The 16856-nt window shown below is 41.6% G+C and overlaps 1 protein-coding gene across 2 annotated transcripts in view; it reads left to right on the top strand.

The window, feature by feature from the left end:
* armh3 (armadillo like helical domain containing 3) overlaps window positions 1–16856 on the top strand; it is an 82817-nt gene that overhangs the window by 56097 nt on the left and 9864 nt on the right. For both annotated transcript variants that reach the window (XM_088916836.1, XM_088916837.1), the window contains exon 24: window positions 3412–3490. In XM_088916836.1, the coding sequence (XP_088772962.1) occupies window positions 3412–3490 (79 nt within the window). The remainder of the gene's footprint in view (window positions 1–3411; window positions 3491–16856) is intronic.

Here is a 16856-nt window from a genome sequence, read left to right as displayed (position 1 = left end):
CATTGAACCCAGGGTCCCACCCTGCTGCCACTATATGCAGCTGTGGACAATGAGATAGGCAGTGGATATTACTCTGGGTGTATGTTTTTGATTCCAATTGAAAAAATGAAAAAAAAAAGTCTGGAATAGCCTGAATATCCCACTGTTGCTGAGCCATTGTTGTAATGTCCTTTTTACCAAATATTAAGCATTTTATGCTCTACTCTCAAACTGTGGCTGTTTATAATGTAGAAGTGATGTATATTATCAGGCGCAGTGATCTTTTACTGACCTTTACATTTTTCTTCTGGGTGGATGTGCATTGACCAATATGTTGTGATTTTACAGAATGGCCTATCGGAACTTCAGAGTCTCAGCAAAGTTTTAAAATGAATGTCGAATGTAAACCTAAATCTCAATACTAACTTCATCTGCCAGTGTAATGTTAAGTGTGCTGTCAGTCACTCATATGGTATCTCTTCATTCTAATTGGTTATCCATATTCCAAAAAGCACTCAAACGAAGGATGTGATTCTCGTTAGCTTACAATGCCAGCTTTTCACAGTGGGCTCCCCACTGAGCTGGAGAAGGATTTTAATTTCCCAACGCCTCCAGCTTAGCTACACAAATACAACATCCCCTTAAAAAAATAAAATAATTTAACTGCCGGCTAATTTGAAGGTCTACCCAGTGATAACTGAAATGCTGTTGATTCTTAATTACGCCATGCAGTTCAAAGGTGGTGGGGCGGATTTTTTTGGACCATGTGGGAAAAATGCAGTTTCCAGGTTCTCTGAGCTGTAGCTGCTGAGCTGTTTTCGGCAGTGTCAGCTTGCCCCTATCAGGCTGGAGAAGGTTTCGTCCTATTGCTGAAAATGCCTCCTTTGTCACCTGTCAATCAGCGGTACTCGGTTGTTAGGCCCTTTTGCCCAGTTTCCATGGAGATCAGGCTCAGACTGCTGAAAGGTCAGCGGAATTTGCCTCAGGCCCTCATGTGGCCTGTTTTTCGCTTGATTATTTCTCAACCGTGTCCGTTTCAAAATCTCCAGGGAGTCTCGTGTTATTCAGGCAAAAAACCCCAACATTTTTTAGCATCTTTATTTATTTAATTCTGATCACAGGCTACACATGAGTAGCTTCAGTAAGTCTTTGAATTAAAAATGAGATGCCTGTGCAGACCTTACATATTCATTTCCAGTCACATGATCCATTTCCAGCATTCTCCCGTGTGGAATAGTGTATAATATGAGAAGCAGTTAGTGTTGTTGCCCCAAAGTCTCTGGGTTCCAGGTTTGATTCTGCTCTCAGGTGCTTTATGTGTGTGTTTTACCAGTTTACCATGGAACTTACTGTCCTCGTGCTTCAACACACTTCCACTCTCCTTCCAAACACAGGCTGGCCAGGTTAATGGACGTTTCTCAAGCGTTCATGAGTGTAGGTGTGCGCTCCACATGATAAACTGCTGCTGTCCTGTCTAGGATATTGTCCTGCCTTCAGCCTACTATTTCCAAGACTCTCACCAGGCGAAACAGCTTTCTGTGATGGATGGATTTTAACAATTTATTTATTAAGAACAGAACTTTTAATTGAGATCTTATCATATACAGCATCACGTAATCTGTCCCGCAACTCCCAGAAAAGATGGTAAACGATGAAAATCCTTTGAATTATTTAATCGCAGTGGCTGTTTGGGGTCTTCCGAGTCCATTTTAGAGTTGAGACTTGTTCCCTTAAGAGATTTTAGAGGAAAGCTCTTTTTCTGTCTCTTGGAGAGTTTACCATGTGGTTTCCAGACCAATATATATGTTGTACAATTAAACAGGGTACAGATAGTCAGGTTTTCACAAGATTCTGCAATTAGGTTCTAAAATAAGTAATTGAATAAATGGTTTTGTATCTACTTTAGAGAAGTGCTGATCCACAATTTGGTGAAAACATTGAACAGAACACTGCATGTGACTTCCTGTGTGTATGCTCTGGTGAAGCTAGTTGTTGTACCAGAAAGAACCTGAACAGCATTTTTAGCATTTTTATTACCTTTGGTTACAGAACAACAGGAATGTAAGAATCATGGTACTGCAGAAGGTGGTGCCTGTGTGTGTGTTTCTGTGTAGTTCTGATGACGGTATGGCATCTCCAAATGCTAAACTAAATGGTAACAGATCTTTCTGCTACACTTGTAATGAAAACGACTTACCTTTTCTTTCAATGTGTAGATGTTATTAAAAATAGTTAAAATGGTTTCATAAGCCAAAACCCACAGTGAATTTTATGTATGAGAAATATGTACTGTATCTTTGTTTGTATATGATAGATATTAATCTTAATTCAGGAAAAGAATTCTCTTGGGTGATCACTGTAGACATCCTTACACTAAAGATACAACTGGTATCGGGTGGCCCGAATGCCCTAACTGAAGGAATCTGCCCATTGAAATGTTTAAGTTTTTACTCTTCCTCCCTGTATCAGCATTGCTGAACCTTCTGAGGTGAAGAAGGCAGGGATAAATCTTGGTCTTCTGCCTTCTGTGTCCGGTAGCTGTGCACATTGGCTTGCTCGGGGACTTGGCAGGATGAGGCCTCACAGTGAAATGATTAGTGCCAATGTAAGATTCACCTTGTGGTCCCAGCTGCACAGTAGTCTGTTCCGCATTGTAAACCAAGGCAAACATGGTGCGAATGCCAAACCTTTTAGAAGAACTCGAAGCACCGATGGGAAATTCTAAGAAAAGTAGGTGAATCGTCTTAGCTCACAAAGCAGTCATCGCCCCCTTAGGTAGCTAAATAAATTAACGTATGCAGAGGGTTGAGAGACATGCGCTAAGCTTCAGGGCCCCATAAAACACACCTCATTTAAGATATATTAGGAGATTAAGAGCCTTCCTCTTTTATTAGGGGGAAATCGCAGATTTATGGATCCTAATGGATGGTCAACGCACTGCATTTAGGAGACTCATAAAACCCCCTGAGCTGCATCACAGTGGCAGATATAGGCTTTGTGCCCGTGAGAAGCCACTTGCAACATGATTTCGTAGTTATAGCCAGCACTTAGGGATTCAGATGATATCAGGGTGTTGTAACGCTCGGCAACACTGAGATTGTTTTGTTTGCAGATGTAATTGCGGAGGTTAATCTGCCGATGGATGCAGTAGTGCTGTAGTCTAGCTGGAAGCACAAAGAAGCAGCAGCACAGACACGGACTGGCGAATACTGAGGATGAATTGGAATAAGGCGCATGTGCATCATCATTACCCCAGGCCTCTTCTGTCCCTGCCAAGGCAGCAGCTGCTTTTGTTGGGGGGGGGTTTTAGTTCATTTATTGATGAACTTTATGTTGCGTCTCTGCATCTGTTCTACAAATCTATTCTTAAACTGTTGTCTTGTGGCCTTTCACGCACTTTCCTAGCTCTTACTCTTTCTTTTTTTTTTCCAGAGCTATAATCAACCATTTCAATCCCAAGATCGAGTCCTATGCTGCTGTGAACCACATCTCTCAGCTCTCTGAAGATCAGGTAAAGAGCACCATTCCTTTTTGTATTTGAAATTAAGCAGCAAATCCCACACACGTTATAAAGCGCAGCATATTTGAAAGAACTGTATATCGTAGTTTCCATGAGAGCTTGATGGCATGATCTTGGATTTGATTTGCAGGACTCAGACAGAGTAGAAAGAGCACACAAATGAATGTCTGTGACAAAACACCAAGCACAAAATAGAGCAGCTGTACGTGTCAGTTTCCCTTGTGTCCTAAAAAGTTTACTTGGAGAAAACTACTAGCCGAAATAAATATTTACCTTATTGCTGCAGGGAAGGTTTGAACAACTGTGTTTTCCTGGTGTGCTGGCCTAGCTTGGTTAGCAAATGACCTCTTCTTTTTTAAAGGCAATGACCTTTTGTCACTTCTAACTCATTACCAGGGAACTGGAGGGGATAAAACAAAAGGCATTGAGTCTCACTGATAAGAGGCCTTGAGTTATGTGTAAAGGTAATGGGGAAGTAAGATTATTGAAAAGAAGAGCCCTCTTTATTTGGAAGGCATGAACAGCTGTTACACGATGTATTACCCTGCAACAGACCATGCCACATATTTGCATTACAATGCCACCCTGCACTGTAGTGTACACCTGGGACTTTTAGACTCGGCTATCAACAAGATGCACAGGTGCCTAAAGGCAAGAATACAGTAAATGAAAGTCTTTCAGTCCTTGTTATATATCAGTAAATGAAAGTCTTTCAGTCCTTGTTATACAGTGGTGTGAAAAAGTGTTTGCCCCTTTTTGTCACACTGAAATGTTTACGATCATCAAACAAATTGAAATATTAGACGAAGATAACACAAGTAAACACAAAATGCAGTTTTTAAATGAAGGTTTTTATTATTAAGGGAAAAAAAAAATCCAAACCTACATGGCCCTGTGTGAAAAAGTGATTGCCCCCCCTGTTAAAAAATAAATCAACTGTGGTTTATCACATCTCTGGAAAGCTTAGTTCAATTTCTCTAGCCACACCCAGGCCTGATTACTGCCACACCTGTTCTCAATCAAGAAATCACTTAAATAGGACCTGCCTGACAAAGTGAAGTAGACCAAAAGATCCTCAAAAGCTAGACATCATGCTGCGATCCAAACAAATTCAGGAACAAATGAGAAACAGAGTAATTGAGATTTATCAGTCTGGAAAAGGTTATAAAGCCATTTCTAAAGCTTTGGGACTCCAGCGAACCACAGTGAGAGCCATTATCCACAAATGGCGAAAACATGGAACAGTGGTGAACCTTCCCAGGAGTGGCCGGCCGACCAAAATTACCCCAAGAGCGCAGCGACGACTCATCCAAGAGGTCAGAAAAAACCCCACAACAACATCCAAAGAACTGCAGGCTTCACTTGCCTCAGTTAAGGTCAGTGTTCATGACTCCACCATAAGAAAGAGACTGGGCAAAAATGGTTCCAAGACGAAAACCACTGCTGAGCAAAAAGAACATAAAGGCTCGTCTCAGTTTTGCCAGAAAACATCTTGATGATCCCCAAGACTTTTGGGTAAATACTCTGTGGACTGACGAGACAAACGTTGAACTTTTTGGAAGGTGTGTGTCCCATTACATCTGGCGTAAAAGTAACACAGCATTTCAGAAAAGGAACATCATACCAACAGTAAAATATGGTGGTGGTAGTGTGATGGTCTGGGGCTGTTTTGCTGCTTCAGGACCTGGAAGACTTGCTGTGGTAAATGGAACCATGAATTCTGCTGTCTACCAAAAAATCCTGAAGGAGAATGTCCGGCCATCTGTTCGTGACCTCAAGCTGAAGCGCACTTGGGTTCTGCAGCAGGACAATGATCCAAAACACACCAGCAAGTCCACCTCTGAATGGCTTAAGAAAAACAAAATGAAGACTTTGGAGTGGCCTAGTCAAAGTCCTGACCTGAATCCGATTGAGATGTTGTGGCATGACCTTAAAAAAGCGGTTAAGGCTCGAAATCCCTCCAATGTGGCTGAATTACAACGATTCTGCAAAGATGAGTGGGCCAAAATTCCTCCACAGCGCTGTAAAAGACTCATTGCCAGTTATCGCAAACACTTGATTGCAGTTGTTGCTGCTAAGGGTGGCCCAACCAGTTATTAGGTTTAGGGGGCAATCACTTTTTCACACAGGGCCATGTAGGTTTGGATTTTTTTTTCCCTTAATAATAAAAACCTTCATTTAAAAACTGCATTTTGTGTTTACTTGTGTTATCTTTGTCTAATATTTCAATTTGTTTGATGATCTGAAACATTTCAGTGTGACAAACATGCACAAAAATAAGAAATCAGGAAGGGGGCAAACACTTTTTCACACCACTGTATATCCTACAATGTTATAACTTCATCTTGAACTACAACGTATTTGTGATATGGATCCTTTACTTCACTTAACGTCATGCCTGGGCCAGGTCTGACTGGTCCTGTTGTTGCCCCTGACAACGGCAACATTCCCACAAGCTCCCAACCCGTCACTCAAACTAGTTTGGGTCGCCGTTCAGTTAAGCCAGCCCTTTTTCAATCTGGCTGCCAATCTAGTTCCCAATCTCATTAGACGCCCTATTTAGTTGTGTAGTTGCTCCGCCAGTAGAGCCTCAATATCCGTGCAAGTGGCCGCATCTCTCTAAATGAAAGCTTTTCTTTTGTTTCACTGCTTCCCTGCTCTCCTGCACTGCAATACAGTGGGTCCTTTCTCCCCCTTTTTTACTTTTTTCCCTTTCCTGTCTTCTCGTTTTTTCTTTCTTATTTGTGCATTTGCCCCCGTTTTCTGTAAACCATTCTGTCTGCGTCAGCCTGCCAGCCTGTCTGCGATATCAGAGGAGCAAGGCTGATGTGAAACAGAGTTTGCTCTCTGGGCAGTGGCCCAGTGTTTCTCATTTATTTCATGCTTTGTGCTCCTTTGTGTGTGCCTCATTGTTCCCCATTCTGTCATACTTTTTGAAGTCTTGATTTATGAGTCATTTCTTCTATGCTGTATGATTAAACATAAAACGTTATATTTCAGTACAATGTGATATTGGGGCTATGATCATTTGCAAGAGATGAGGTAGTTGATTGCGTTATGTAAAGGCAGAGGTCATCTGAAACTCTGAAGGGCAGATAAAACCCTTCAAATGTGTACGATTGTGATGTCAGAATGCCAGAATCCCCAGAACTCTACGATGCCAACCAGCTGTCACACTCACACTTGAGCAAAAAAAGGCACAAAACCATAGGAGTCTTGAAGAAATGGCAACCCTCACTTAAAACTTAGAAACATTTATAGATTCAAAGTTTTTATTCCGTTTCAGCTTGATGGGTTTGACAGTACAATCAATACATTGACAATGTATTGATACCAGTAATATGGATGGACCTTTGCTGTCTGCCTTATCTTTGGAATGGTGCTGGAGTTCATGACCAGTGTATAGAACGGGGCCAACCAGGCAAGAGCTTGTGGTCCCAGGTGTTGTATAAATGTGGCATGATGTGGTTGTATCCTGGTGCCATCCCTCACTTCAGATCCTGCAGAACTTTTGGTAGCTCTGTGACTTTAAAAGTTTAAAAGTGACTTTAAAATGTTCTGTCTTAATTCACCCCTGATAGTTTTTGTCCAGGGGTACCTTGGCAATACCAACCAGATGGCTGGAGACTTGGTTGGGGGTGATGGAGGGGTAGTTTTGGATGGGTGACTTTTGAGCCTGTCCAAACCGGTGTATTAGACTCCATCACTTCCTGCTGTAACGTTTCAAATTAAAATCCATGCTGGTCTCCCACTTAACCCTGTGCGCCATATTTAGGGACACGATGAGATGATCTGCCATCTTTGGGTCTCCTGAAGTTTCATGTTCCTTTAGACCTTTTTTAAACTCTTTTCGGTTCCACCACATTTTTTTCAGCTGTTGCATAGGATGCGTAAGATGTGTAGAGGGGGGTGCTCTAGAATGAGGCTCTGTGTGGGTAAGGGTGATCCATTTAGAGAGCTCACCCAGCACATGTCAGGGGAATGGTCCCTGTTCCATCTGGCTTAAAGGAATGTCTCTGGTTGTTTGGGGTCATGAATAAGTGCCAGGTCATTTCTTGACAGCCCGTCCACGAGTACCATCACTGGCTGGTACTGGGTATCCCCAGTCTGGATGATGACTGTTTAAGTCTGCCACATACAGTAGATGGCTGGGTGGGGCAGGGAAGGCAGCATTTGCAGTTCCCAGCTGGTACTGGAAGTTTTATAAATGTTGGCTATGTGGAAACTGCCAAGCACTATGATGTCACAATATGTGATTATTGCCAGACGATTTGCTTGGGCAGTGCTGGTTTGGCACGTTCATGTTATGCATGTGAGTGAGTGAGTGATAGAAGAAAGAAAACACAACGTTTCGGCCATGGAGCCTTCCACAGCCGACAGACGACACCTGAAGAAGGCTCCACGGCCGAAACGTTGTGTTTTCTTTCTTCTTTTTTTCAGCATGGAATAAACCTATTACTAGTTCCTTTAAACCTGTAGTGGGTACTCAGTCTTTATTTGGGATCAAGGTTTATTTGGGAAGCAACTGGAATATATTGAATTATGCAATATTAAAAAAGTGGGCATGAATTTGCCTGTAAAAAGTTTAAATCTAGTTTGTGCTATTAGTCTTTTGGTAAGAATAGCTTTTGTTATGTAATAATAACAATTTAATGGTAGTCAACATTAAAGAACAGCAAAACAATAGATTTAAATCAGAAAATTGCCACAAAAAATAAAGTAGCAGAAACAAAAACTAGAAACTCGAAGCTGCTTTAATGGCCTCCAGGCACATCCTTGACAACAGTGTGGGGGACCTGTCATAGACCAAGGGCAAACTAGAATGATACCCCTCATGTTTCTGTTCCTGTGAGTCAACAGTACAGTGGTTCTGCACCATTGTAGTTTGAATTTTGCAATGAAAATGGCAGTTAAGTGGCCATTCTGGACTTTTTTAATCACATCGATTTGTTAGGTAGTGTGCTGTTATTCAAATAATACCCAGCTTTGGAATGTATTGACCAAACAGTTTGTGAACAGGTGCAGTTTGCAGAAGAGGCTATTTCTCCCCAAGCAGATGATAACCCATGGTGGGTGGGAAAGTTATTGCAGCAGCTTGTGGGGTGCAGATCAGAAGAAGTTTTGTTCACTGTTTAAGAACTCAAGTTTCAGAAAACAAAGTGGTGGTCATCCTGGTAAATACAGGAACAACAGTTCCTCTTCTTGTCATGAAAATCTTTAGCAGCAGTTTGCATGCAGCTTTTCTTGATACTGTGACCCGTTTCAGGTATCATAGCAGCGTTTCAGGTACACATTTAGTAAAGCATTGGTTTTGGATGAAATAAACAAAACTTTCATACAGCTGGCACAGTAGAATTTGAAGTAGTTTTGAATACATGGATCAGGTGACCATCTGGGCTGATGCAGGATCTCAGTTGTGGTCACAAATTTAAAAGCTATTCTGTCCCACTATACCTACCTCATACGAAGATGCTAGGCTCAGCATCAGTATTTTCAAAAAGCAAGATAAAATCCTTAAAATTGCTATAGGCTTCCATGGAAGCCAAATATTCACATTAATAAACTGGGTACATCAGGCTATAAAGTTGCGATGATAATGAAGATTAAAGACCGCAACTGATGGAGCTTCCTTTCCAAAAATGGGCAGGTTGGTGCACTTTTAGTGCGTTATAGATAAAATATGTGCTAGATGTCTTTTTTTTCTGGTTAAAAGGTGTAGCTTAACGTACAGCTGAAGGTAAATGTTACTTTACAGCTGTGGAAGTTGTCCAAGTTGAAGTGCTTATTCAGTGGGATTTGCCACTGCAGCTCTGTACGCGGACAGGGTGCCTTCTGCCATTCAGGGGCTGGAGTAATGGAGCAGGGCGGTGCATCTGTGAGAGAAGCCCCATGGATCTCCTTCCACGCTGACAGATGGCCGTTTCTCCCCCTACAGCCGTGTGCACTCGACGCTGCTTCTCTCTGGCATGCCAGCACACACATCTAATGAGCTGTGAAACACTCTGTTCTTCTGTCTCGAGCGTTGTCATCTTTTGTGCTGTGCTCTCCCCCAGAACAGAAAACCACAACAAGATGGATGGTGTTCAGCCCGCGTGTAGCTTCCCTGGCCTGTGCAGGTTTTCCATCATCTTAAAAATCACTTCCTTCATCTTTGCTGTGCGGAACCCCAAACAGAAATACCTGGAGATATTTTTTCTTGTGTTAAATCAAAAGAAGATTGTCGCTTTGGTTGAGTAGACATTTGATTTGGTGTCAGATCATCATGCTTGAAACAGTGCAGCTATATCTTTAAAAAAAACTTGTTTAGCAAGATGCTGTTTTAAGAAGCCTAACATTTTTTCCCCCCACCATAGACAGATGAATCACCATATTCTGTCAAGCCTTCATGCAGTTGTTTCTTACCTTTAAAAAATTATTACAGAATAAATAATAAAGACAGTCTGCATGTTTTGGAGTCAGAGGCTCCCTTTTGGAAGATGAGATGGCAGCTCTTACCTTTGCTCTTCATTTTTCTGGGTGTTTGCTTTTGGGTTTTATGTGTTTTTGTATTCAGGACGAGCAGTTTTACCTGTAAAGCTCCTTCATCAAATAAAACTTCGCCAACAGTAGCAAATTCCAGGGTTTTACATGTTCCCCTGCTGCTGTTATACAAAAGTAAACTGAAAGTACTGCAATTGTTGTGTGATGAATACCTTAGTTTATTGACTCGCACCTCAGATCTGTAGCAAGCACTCATTTTGAATGGCTCCCTTGTGCCAAGTCAAATTGAGCAGGTGACTGGGCTTCCTTCAGGATTTTTTGCTGTCTGGCAGAGCACAAGCGAATGTGTTCAGAAAAACCTGACTTGAAACCTGAGCAGATCATTGTACTTTGGCTTCGATGGACTTTGGCTCTTGCAGAGATTAAAAATCAATTTTTATACCCCGTCTTTAAGTTTGCTAAGCCCCTATCTCCATTAGGACATTGGTGCTTCAGCTTTATTTAATAGCCCAACTAATCTGTGTATAAAAAGACAGATGGATAGCTTCTGCAATACAGGGTAGTGGAAAAGAGAAGCGTGTTCGTCACTCTCTATAGGCTTGAACCATGAAACGTGAAAGACCAAATACAAGCGATTATATCAGACATTTATATGTTTATTATTGACTCTAATGGCTGAGCTGCTTGGTGGCAGGGCAGTGAGAGCAGGTGCCTCAAATGTCTCAGGCTCTGGGTTTGATTCTGGACTGGCACACCATCTGACGGGAGCTTGCATGTTTACGCTGTGTTTACAATTGTTTTGCTGGGTGCTCTGGTTTCCTTTCACCTGACTGTGGCGAGACTAAACAGTATCTTGAAATTGTTCCCTAAAAGCTGGAAACACAAAAGCAAGCAGTAGTCCCAGCTTGTGCCTTTTGCTTCTGCTGTTGTCCTCAGATTGCTGCAAGCCTTAACAGATGATGGATGGATGGATGGAAACTCTGAATCCTTCACATCCAACCCACTGGGAAAAACACATTTTCAGTTATCAGAAGAAAAGACCAGAGGAGGTTATCCTTCTTACAAACAAAAACTTTACAAATGTTATTTTCATTAGTAGTATGAGTAACAGTCAGAGCAGTAGCGTGTGCAGTCTTGTTTCCTAAAGTTAAGAATTAGTTGATGATCTCAGTCTGCCCAGGTTCCCGTGTTTGCTGTGTGCCTGTCGGCGCACATACGATAGATAGATAAGACTTTATTGATCCCGAAGGGAAATTGATGTGTTACAGCAGTCCAGCCCAAGACAAGCAAAAAAAAACAGACAGCAGAATAGACGAAAAATTAAAATACATACAGCAATACAAAATAAATAAATAAAAATAAATACATAGGTGTGTGCAAAATATGCTCATAGTCACTGTAAAAACAATATAATACGTGCAAAATGTGCAGAGGTATATACAGATTGAGTGTCCAAAAAAAAGTACAATGGAACAACATGCTGTCCATAGACGAGCAAATGAAGGGCTAACAGTCCTAGCCTAGGGCAGCGTTATACACCCTGACAGCCGCCGGGAGGAAAGACCTGCGGAAACGTTCCCTTGAACACCGTAGCTGGAGCAGTCTGTTGCTAAAAGTGCTCCGCTGCCCAGTAACAGTCCCATGAAGCGGATGAGAGGCGTTGTTCATGATGGCTGTGAGCTTGGTCAGCATTCTCCTCTCGGCCACCACCTCCAGGGGGTCAAGGCTCAGCCCCAACACAGAGCCATCCTTCTTGATGAGTTTATTGAGCCTATTTGCATCTCTTGTCATGATGCTGCTGCCCCAGCACACAACAGCGTAGAAGATGGTCGCTGCCACCACTGATTCATAAAAAATGTGTAGCAGTGTTCCACACACACACCAAAGGACCTGAGCCTCCTAAGGAAATAGAGTCGGCTCTGACCTTTCTTGTACATGGCGTCAGTGTTACCAGACCACTCCAGTTTATCATCCAGGTGTACCCCTAAGTACTTGTAGGACTGCACCCCCTCTATGTCTCTATGGATAGAAACAGGGTTCAGGACTTACTCCTTCGAAAGTCCATGACCATTTCTTTAGTCTTGCTGGTGTTTAGCTAGAGATGGTTAAGATGACACCACTCCACAAAGCTGGTAATCAAGCTCCTATATTCCTCCTCCCTCCCCTCTCTAATACACCCCACAATTGCAGAGTCATCTGACGTGATCACAATGAAAGCGCTCTTAATACGAGTGCTAGGAAACTGGGAAACAGGGGGCCTTGTCTGGGGCTAAATGGAGGCTAAGTTCATTAGGAGACTAAATCTTTCTATTGACTTTTAAACAGGAGAAACGGAATGTGCTCCCGGTGTCTGTTTAATTTTAAGCGGGCGTCATTAAGAGAAATGGAAATGTAACGAGGCGTCACTGTGCCTTGGTGAGGCAAGCAGCCTCTCGTTTGAGATGTGAGGCTCCTTGTCTTGCTCGCAGATAAAATGGTAATCTGCTTTTGTGTGGCATCAGCGCTGACAGGAGGAAAAGCAGGAGCTGCAGCTGCGACAAGGCAGCGAGACAAAGAGAGGAGCAGGAGGTTTGTATTTGACAGTGGTCTGTGTGACATTCAGAGGGGTTCTTCTTTCATGCAGCCTCCTGTCAGTGAGATCCCACGAGTCCCCGTGTGCGCCCTCTCTCCTCTGTGGCCTCATCACTGCTTTCAAAGCCTCTGTGATCCTTTTATTCTTCGCTTTGCTGGCTGCCAGTTCCTGATAAAGCACCACACGTAAGCGAAACAGAGACGTAACTATGCAAAATTGCAGCCTCTCCTTATAGGCATGGAGAAAATGCAGATTTTGAGCTGTTTTAGACTGAGCAGCAAGGCTGTCTCTTTGGCAAATGAAAATGAACACACTCAGTCCAGGTACCAGCATTATAGCATATTTGCATACTGTAATTGGGGAACTTCTGATTCAACATCCCACAGTTAGACAGCAAGGATTTCTTCTTAATTTAGAGACGACACTTGCTTTGACAGGGGAAAAAATTGAATTTATTATTTTTATTTGGCTGATGCTTTCATCCAGAGCAACTTAGATTTGTATCTGTTTATACAGAGAGGCAAGTTAGTGGAGAAGTCAGGGTGAAAACAACAACATTTGAAACCTACAACCTTTTTGTAGTCAGTCCAGAACCTTAACCTCTAAAGCCACATTGCTCCCTTCTGTTATCTGTAAAGGGATGGCACATTGAAAGTTTAATTTAAATATTGTACTTAGTTCTAATTGTACTTTGCTGTGTCCTTAGGAAGTCTCATACAGTAGCTCTAGTCTCTGCTTGCACTTATGCTATTTTTGTTTAAAGTAATAAAAACACAATGGGGGCTCACACAAATTTGTAAGTGCAGTGCAACTGCTGTGGAAAAACAAAAATATACCGAGCTTGCAAAGAAACAAATCTGCAACAAATTGACAAAGCTATCAAGATTTGTTTTGTAGCAGGTACACTGTCCTTGTATTCTACAAACATAACACACAGGGAAAAGTGAAAGTATTGGGAAAGAGAAGTGAAATTTGTCATTTTTGTTGCGTACTAATGCAATTTAAATTTGCAACCAGAAGATAAATGTGAGGCAAAAGTACAAAAATAAAAAGCAATGTGCAGGATTGTGAGCTGTGTAGGATGACCAGTTTCTGCTGGATGCATGTACTGAGGGGCTGTGAATTATATATGGATGGTGAAAGATTTCTGGTAGTTTATAGAACGTGAATGTTAGAATTGTATTCATTGGTGCTCTGTAATTTAAAGTCAATTACGTTTTGTGCAGAAAACTGGCTCAGGCTTTCTTACTCTCCTGAAGACCAGGCTTCACACAATATGGGATTTCTTGTGTTCAGCACTAAATAAGTGGAGCTTGCTGCACAGATCCATAAGAGACTCAGCATTTATAAATATTTCTTAAAGACCTCTTTTTCTCATTGTGTGATTTACTTCTAGTGCTTTTCTTTACTTTCTCTTTTTACTTCCTTTTTGTGTGTTGCACAGTATGTGAGCTGTTCATCCAGCACTTTCAGTTCCTTGTAAAGTGATCATGAAATTGCAGTACTCAGTAGCAGAGCTACTGTATAAGCAGTGCAGCCAATGTGGTTGTAGCTGGGTCACCCATCATTTAAGTATAGGAGCACTTCTTAATCATAGTACAACCCACAACATTGTATGTTTTAGAATGTTATTCAGTTAGACTTATTATTTACTTGTATTTATACCACTAACATGTCTTGTAGACGGGACTTCGTAAATAACCTCTCTTCATTTGCTTAATGGTAAAAGAATCCAGTTAAGGCCAGAGTTAGCACTGGGGTTGGGTGTATGGGTATCAAAAATTGAATTAAAACTTACTTAACTAATTTAATTTACAAGACGTATATGAGCGACTGTGCAAAGTTCTGTGGGAAACATTCTAAATGTGATATTTAAATATGCAAGTTAAAACAAACTTTTAAGAGACTATAAAAATAAAGAAGGAATTAGATAGCAATTATTTATATTATGGGACAAGCATGAGCACAATACCTAAAAGTCACGCTACATTATGTATACCACAAAATCAAGGACAAAATTTTTTAAAAAAAGTTTTAAGGGAATAAGACGGGAAGAAAAAAAACAAGTCAGTGGCAATCTTAAAATTAGCTTCACCACAAAATCTAAAGTCATATTACATTACCTCTACCGCAAAAGCACGTGTAGAACCTGACTTGACCTGGGTTCATTCCTGACCCGGCCTCAGTGCATTTTAAATAACAGACACCAGTTGTAGGTGACATTTTGGAAATAACTGAATGGCTGGGATAACCTTATCGGAAATAGCCATTGTGCCATGTGTGGAAATATTTTGTATTTCTAGTGCATACCGTAGTTCTAGTGCATATGCAATGATCACTTCTAAACACCCAATTTGTGAAATAACAAAAAGTGACCAGAGCTGACCGCAATCTATAAAACTTCCTGCAAGAGCTGCCTAGATTTAGAAATGGCCTTATTCGTCACAAGCTAGAGCTCATTTCAAACCTTAGCTGAACTGTGCTGTGACTTCTTGCATCTCTACACATAAAAGTGGTGCTCTGAAAAGAAAAATTGAAGGAGGGCAGTTTGAGGCAGCAGCCGAACGGACTCCAATAAAAAATAAGTTTTTCCGGGCTGCAACCGATGAAGAGGTTGGGCATGAAACCTACGTTAACTCTGGCTCACTGCACAGCACTGGGTGTCCTTTCCATCAAAAACCGTGCCAGGACACTGGGCAGCAAAGGGCTTGTAGATGACTCTGTGGAGTGTAGGGCTCAGGATTTCAAGTGAGAGAGTCAGTTGCTTTATTTTATCATTAGGCTGCTAGTGTCTCGAGCTTTGAAAATGAATGTGCCTGCAGTTATATTGGAATTTATCCCGATGAGTGTTTAAAGTCATACGGTAATAATTACAGAAATGGCGAAAAAACTGTGTAAAATCAAGATAACACAAGATGAGATATTTCAGCAGCCCGCAAAGAGCTAAGCAGAAGTAACCCCCCAAAAAAGGCTGGAATGTGTGCCAGAAATGAATTACATCCATGGGAGGCCTCTTTGGGCTCTTCTTGTTTTAGAAGTAACATTAACACCTGTTCCTGGAGCTACAGTAGATCATTAGCAAGATCTCTACTGAATTGTCATCCATCACTGAGAGAACAAACCCTGTGGTACTTCACAGTGAGTCTGAGTCTTTTCTGCCTCAACTTCTGTCATCAACACTGCCAGTTTCACATACCCTTGTCAATTTTACATAAGGTTCCTGCTGAAACGCAGAATAAGACTGGCAGTCTGTCAAATGCTAACTAAGACTTTGATTTCTATAAGCTGGTCATGTGATGCTTACTTCCCAGGAGCCATAGCATAGACCATTATACCATAATACCATTATAATGGTATTGCTGTGTATATGTTGACAGTTCTCATCGGGAACGGTTGGCAATCCCTGCTTGCTTACATTACAGCCTATCGCTGTACGTTATGTCTTCATGTATCTCTTGTAAAGTGCATTTAATGTTTACACAAGATGGGGTGCAGTTATCATTGGCAGTACTGGAAGTTTAGTGCATTCGTTGCCACTGTCTGCTTCCATTAGATACAGCAGAAGGGAATCATGACTGCTGTCTGATGTCACTCACAGGTGCTGGAGAAACACCAGCGACAGGCACTTCCACAGCCTCAGGGCTTTGTGAGCAGTTATGAGTGATTTTGGACAGATCGTAGCCTGGAGAGTACACCCCTGATGACTGGAAACTTAACTGAGAGAGTAAAAGTTGACTTGTCTGGACCTGAAATCAGTGAGCAGAGAAATCATAAGCACACAGTGATATAGAACAATATACAGTAACACCCCAAAATATGTTGAATCTTTCTATGTTGATTTCCAAAAAGGTTGCAGCTGCACTTAAACCAAGATTCGGTTTGCGTCACTCAGTACTTTGTAAAATCATCGATCCAACGGTGCAAGAGGTGTAACTAAGGCGTTCTTTCTGGACCCTATGCAGACGACACAATCCGGGGATGAGTGAGCAAAACAAGGGTCAAGTTATAAGACGGAGCAGGCGACACAAACTCGTGGACCCTCTGTATAGCGTATTGTATTCACCGTTTGTTTCACACTCCAGTACACAGTGTATGTTACCACAATGTCTTCAGAAATATGAAATGTACACTGCAGAAGTGTAAACAGTCATTACGGTTAATATTTTCCTCAAGCAATGATTAAACCTTTCATTAAAGAACAACTTTCATTTTTTTCACCGTTGCTGTATTAAGGAAGAGACTAAATGTACCAAAATACTTCTTATGCAAGCGTATAGACTGTGTTTCTCCCAGAGTCCCAGAGCC

This window comes from Atractosteus spatula, chromosome 5 (genome assembly GCF_055471065.1).
Source record: "Atractosteus spatula isolate fAtrSpa1 chromosome 5, fAtrSpa1.hap1, whole genome shotgun sequence".
Lineage (NCBI taxonomy): Eukaryota > Metazoa > Chordata > Actinopteri > Semionotiformes > Lepisosteidae > Atractosteus > Atractosteus spatula.
This window is presented reverse-complemented; position numbering and strand designations above follow the sequence as displayed.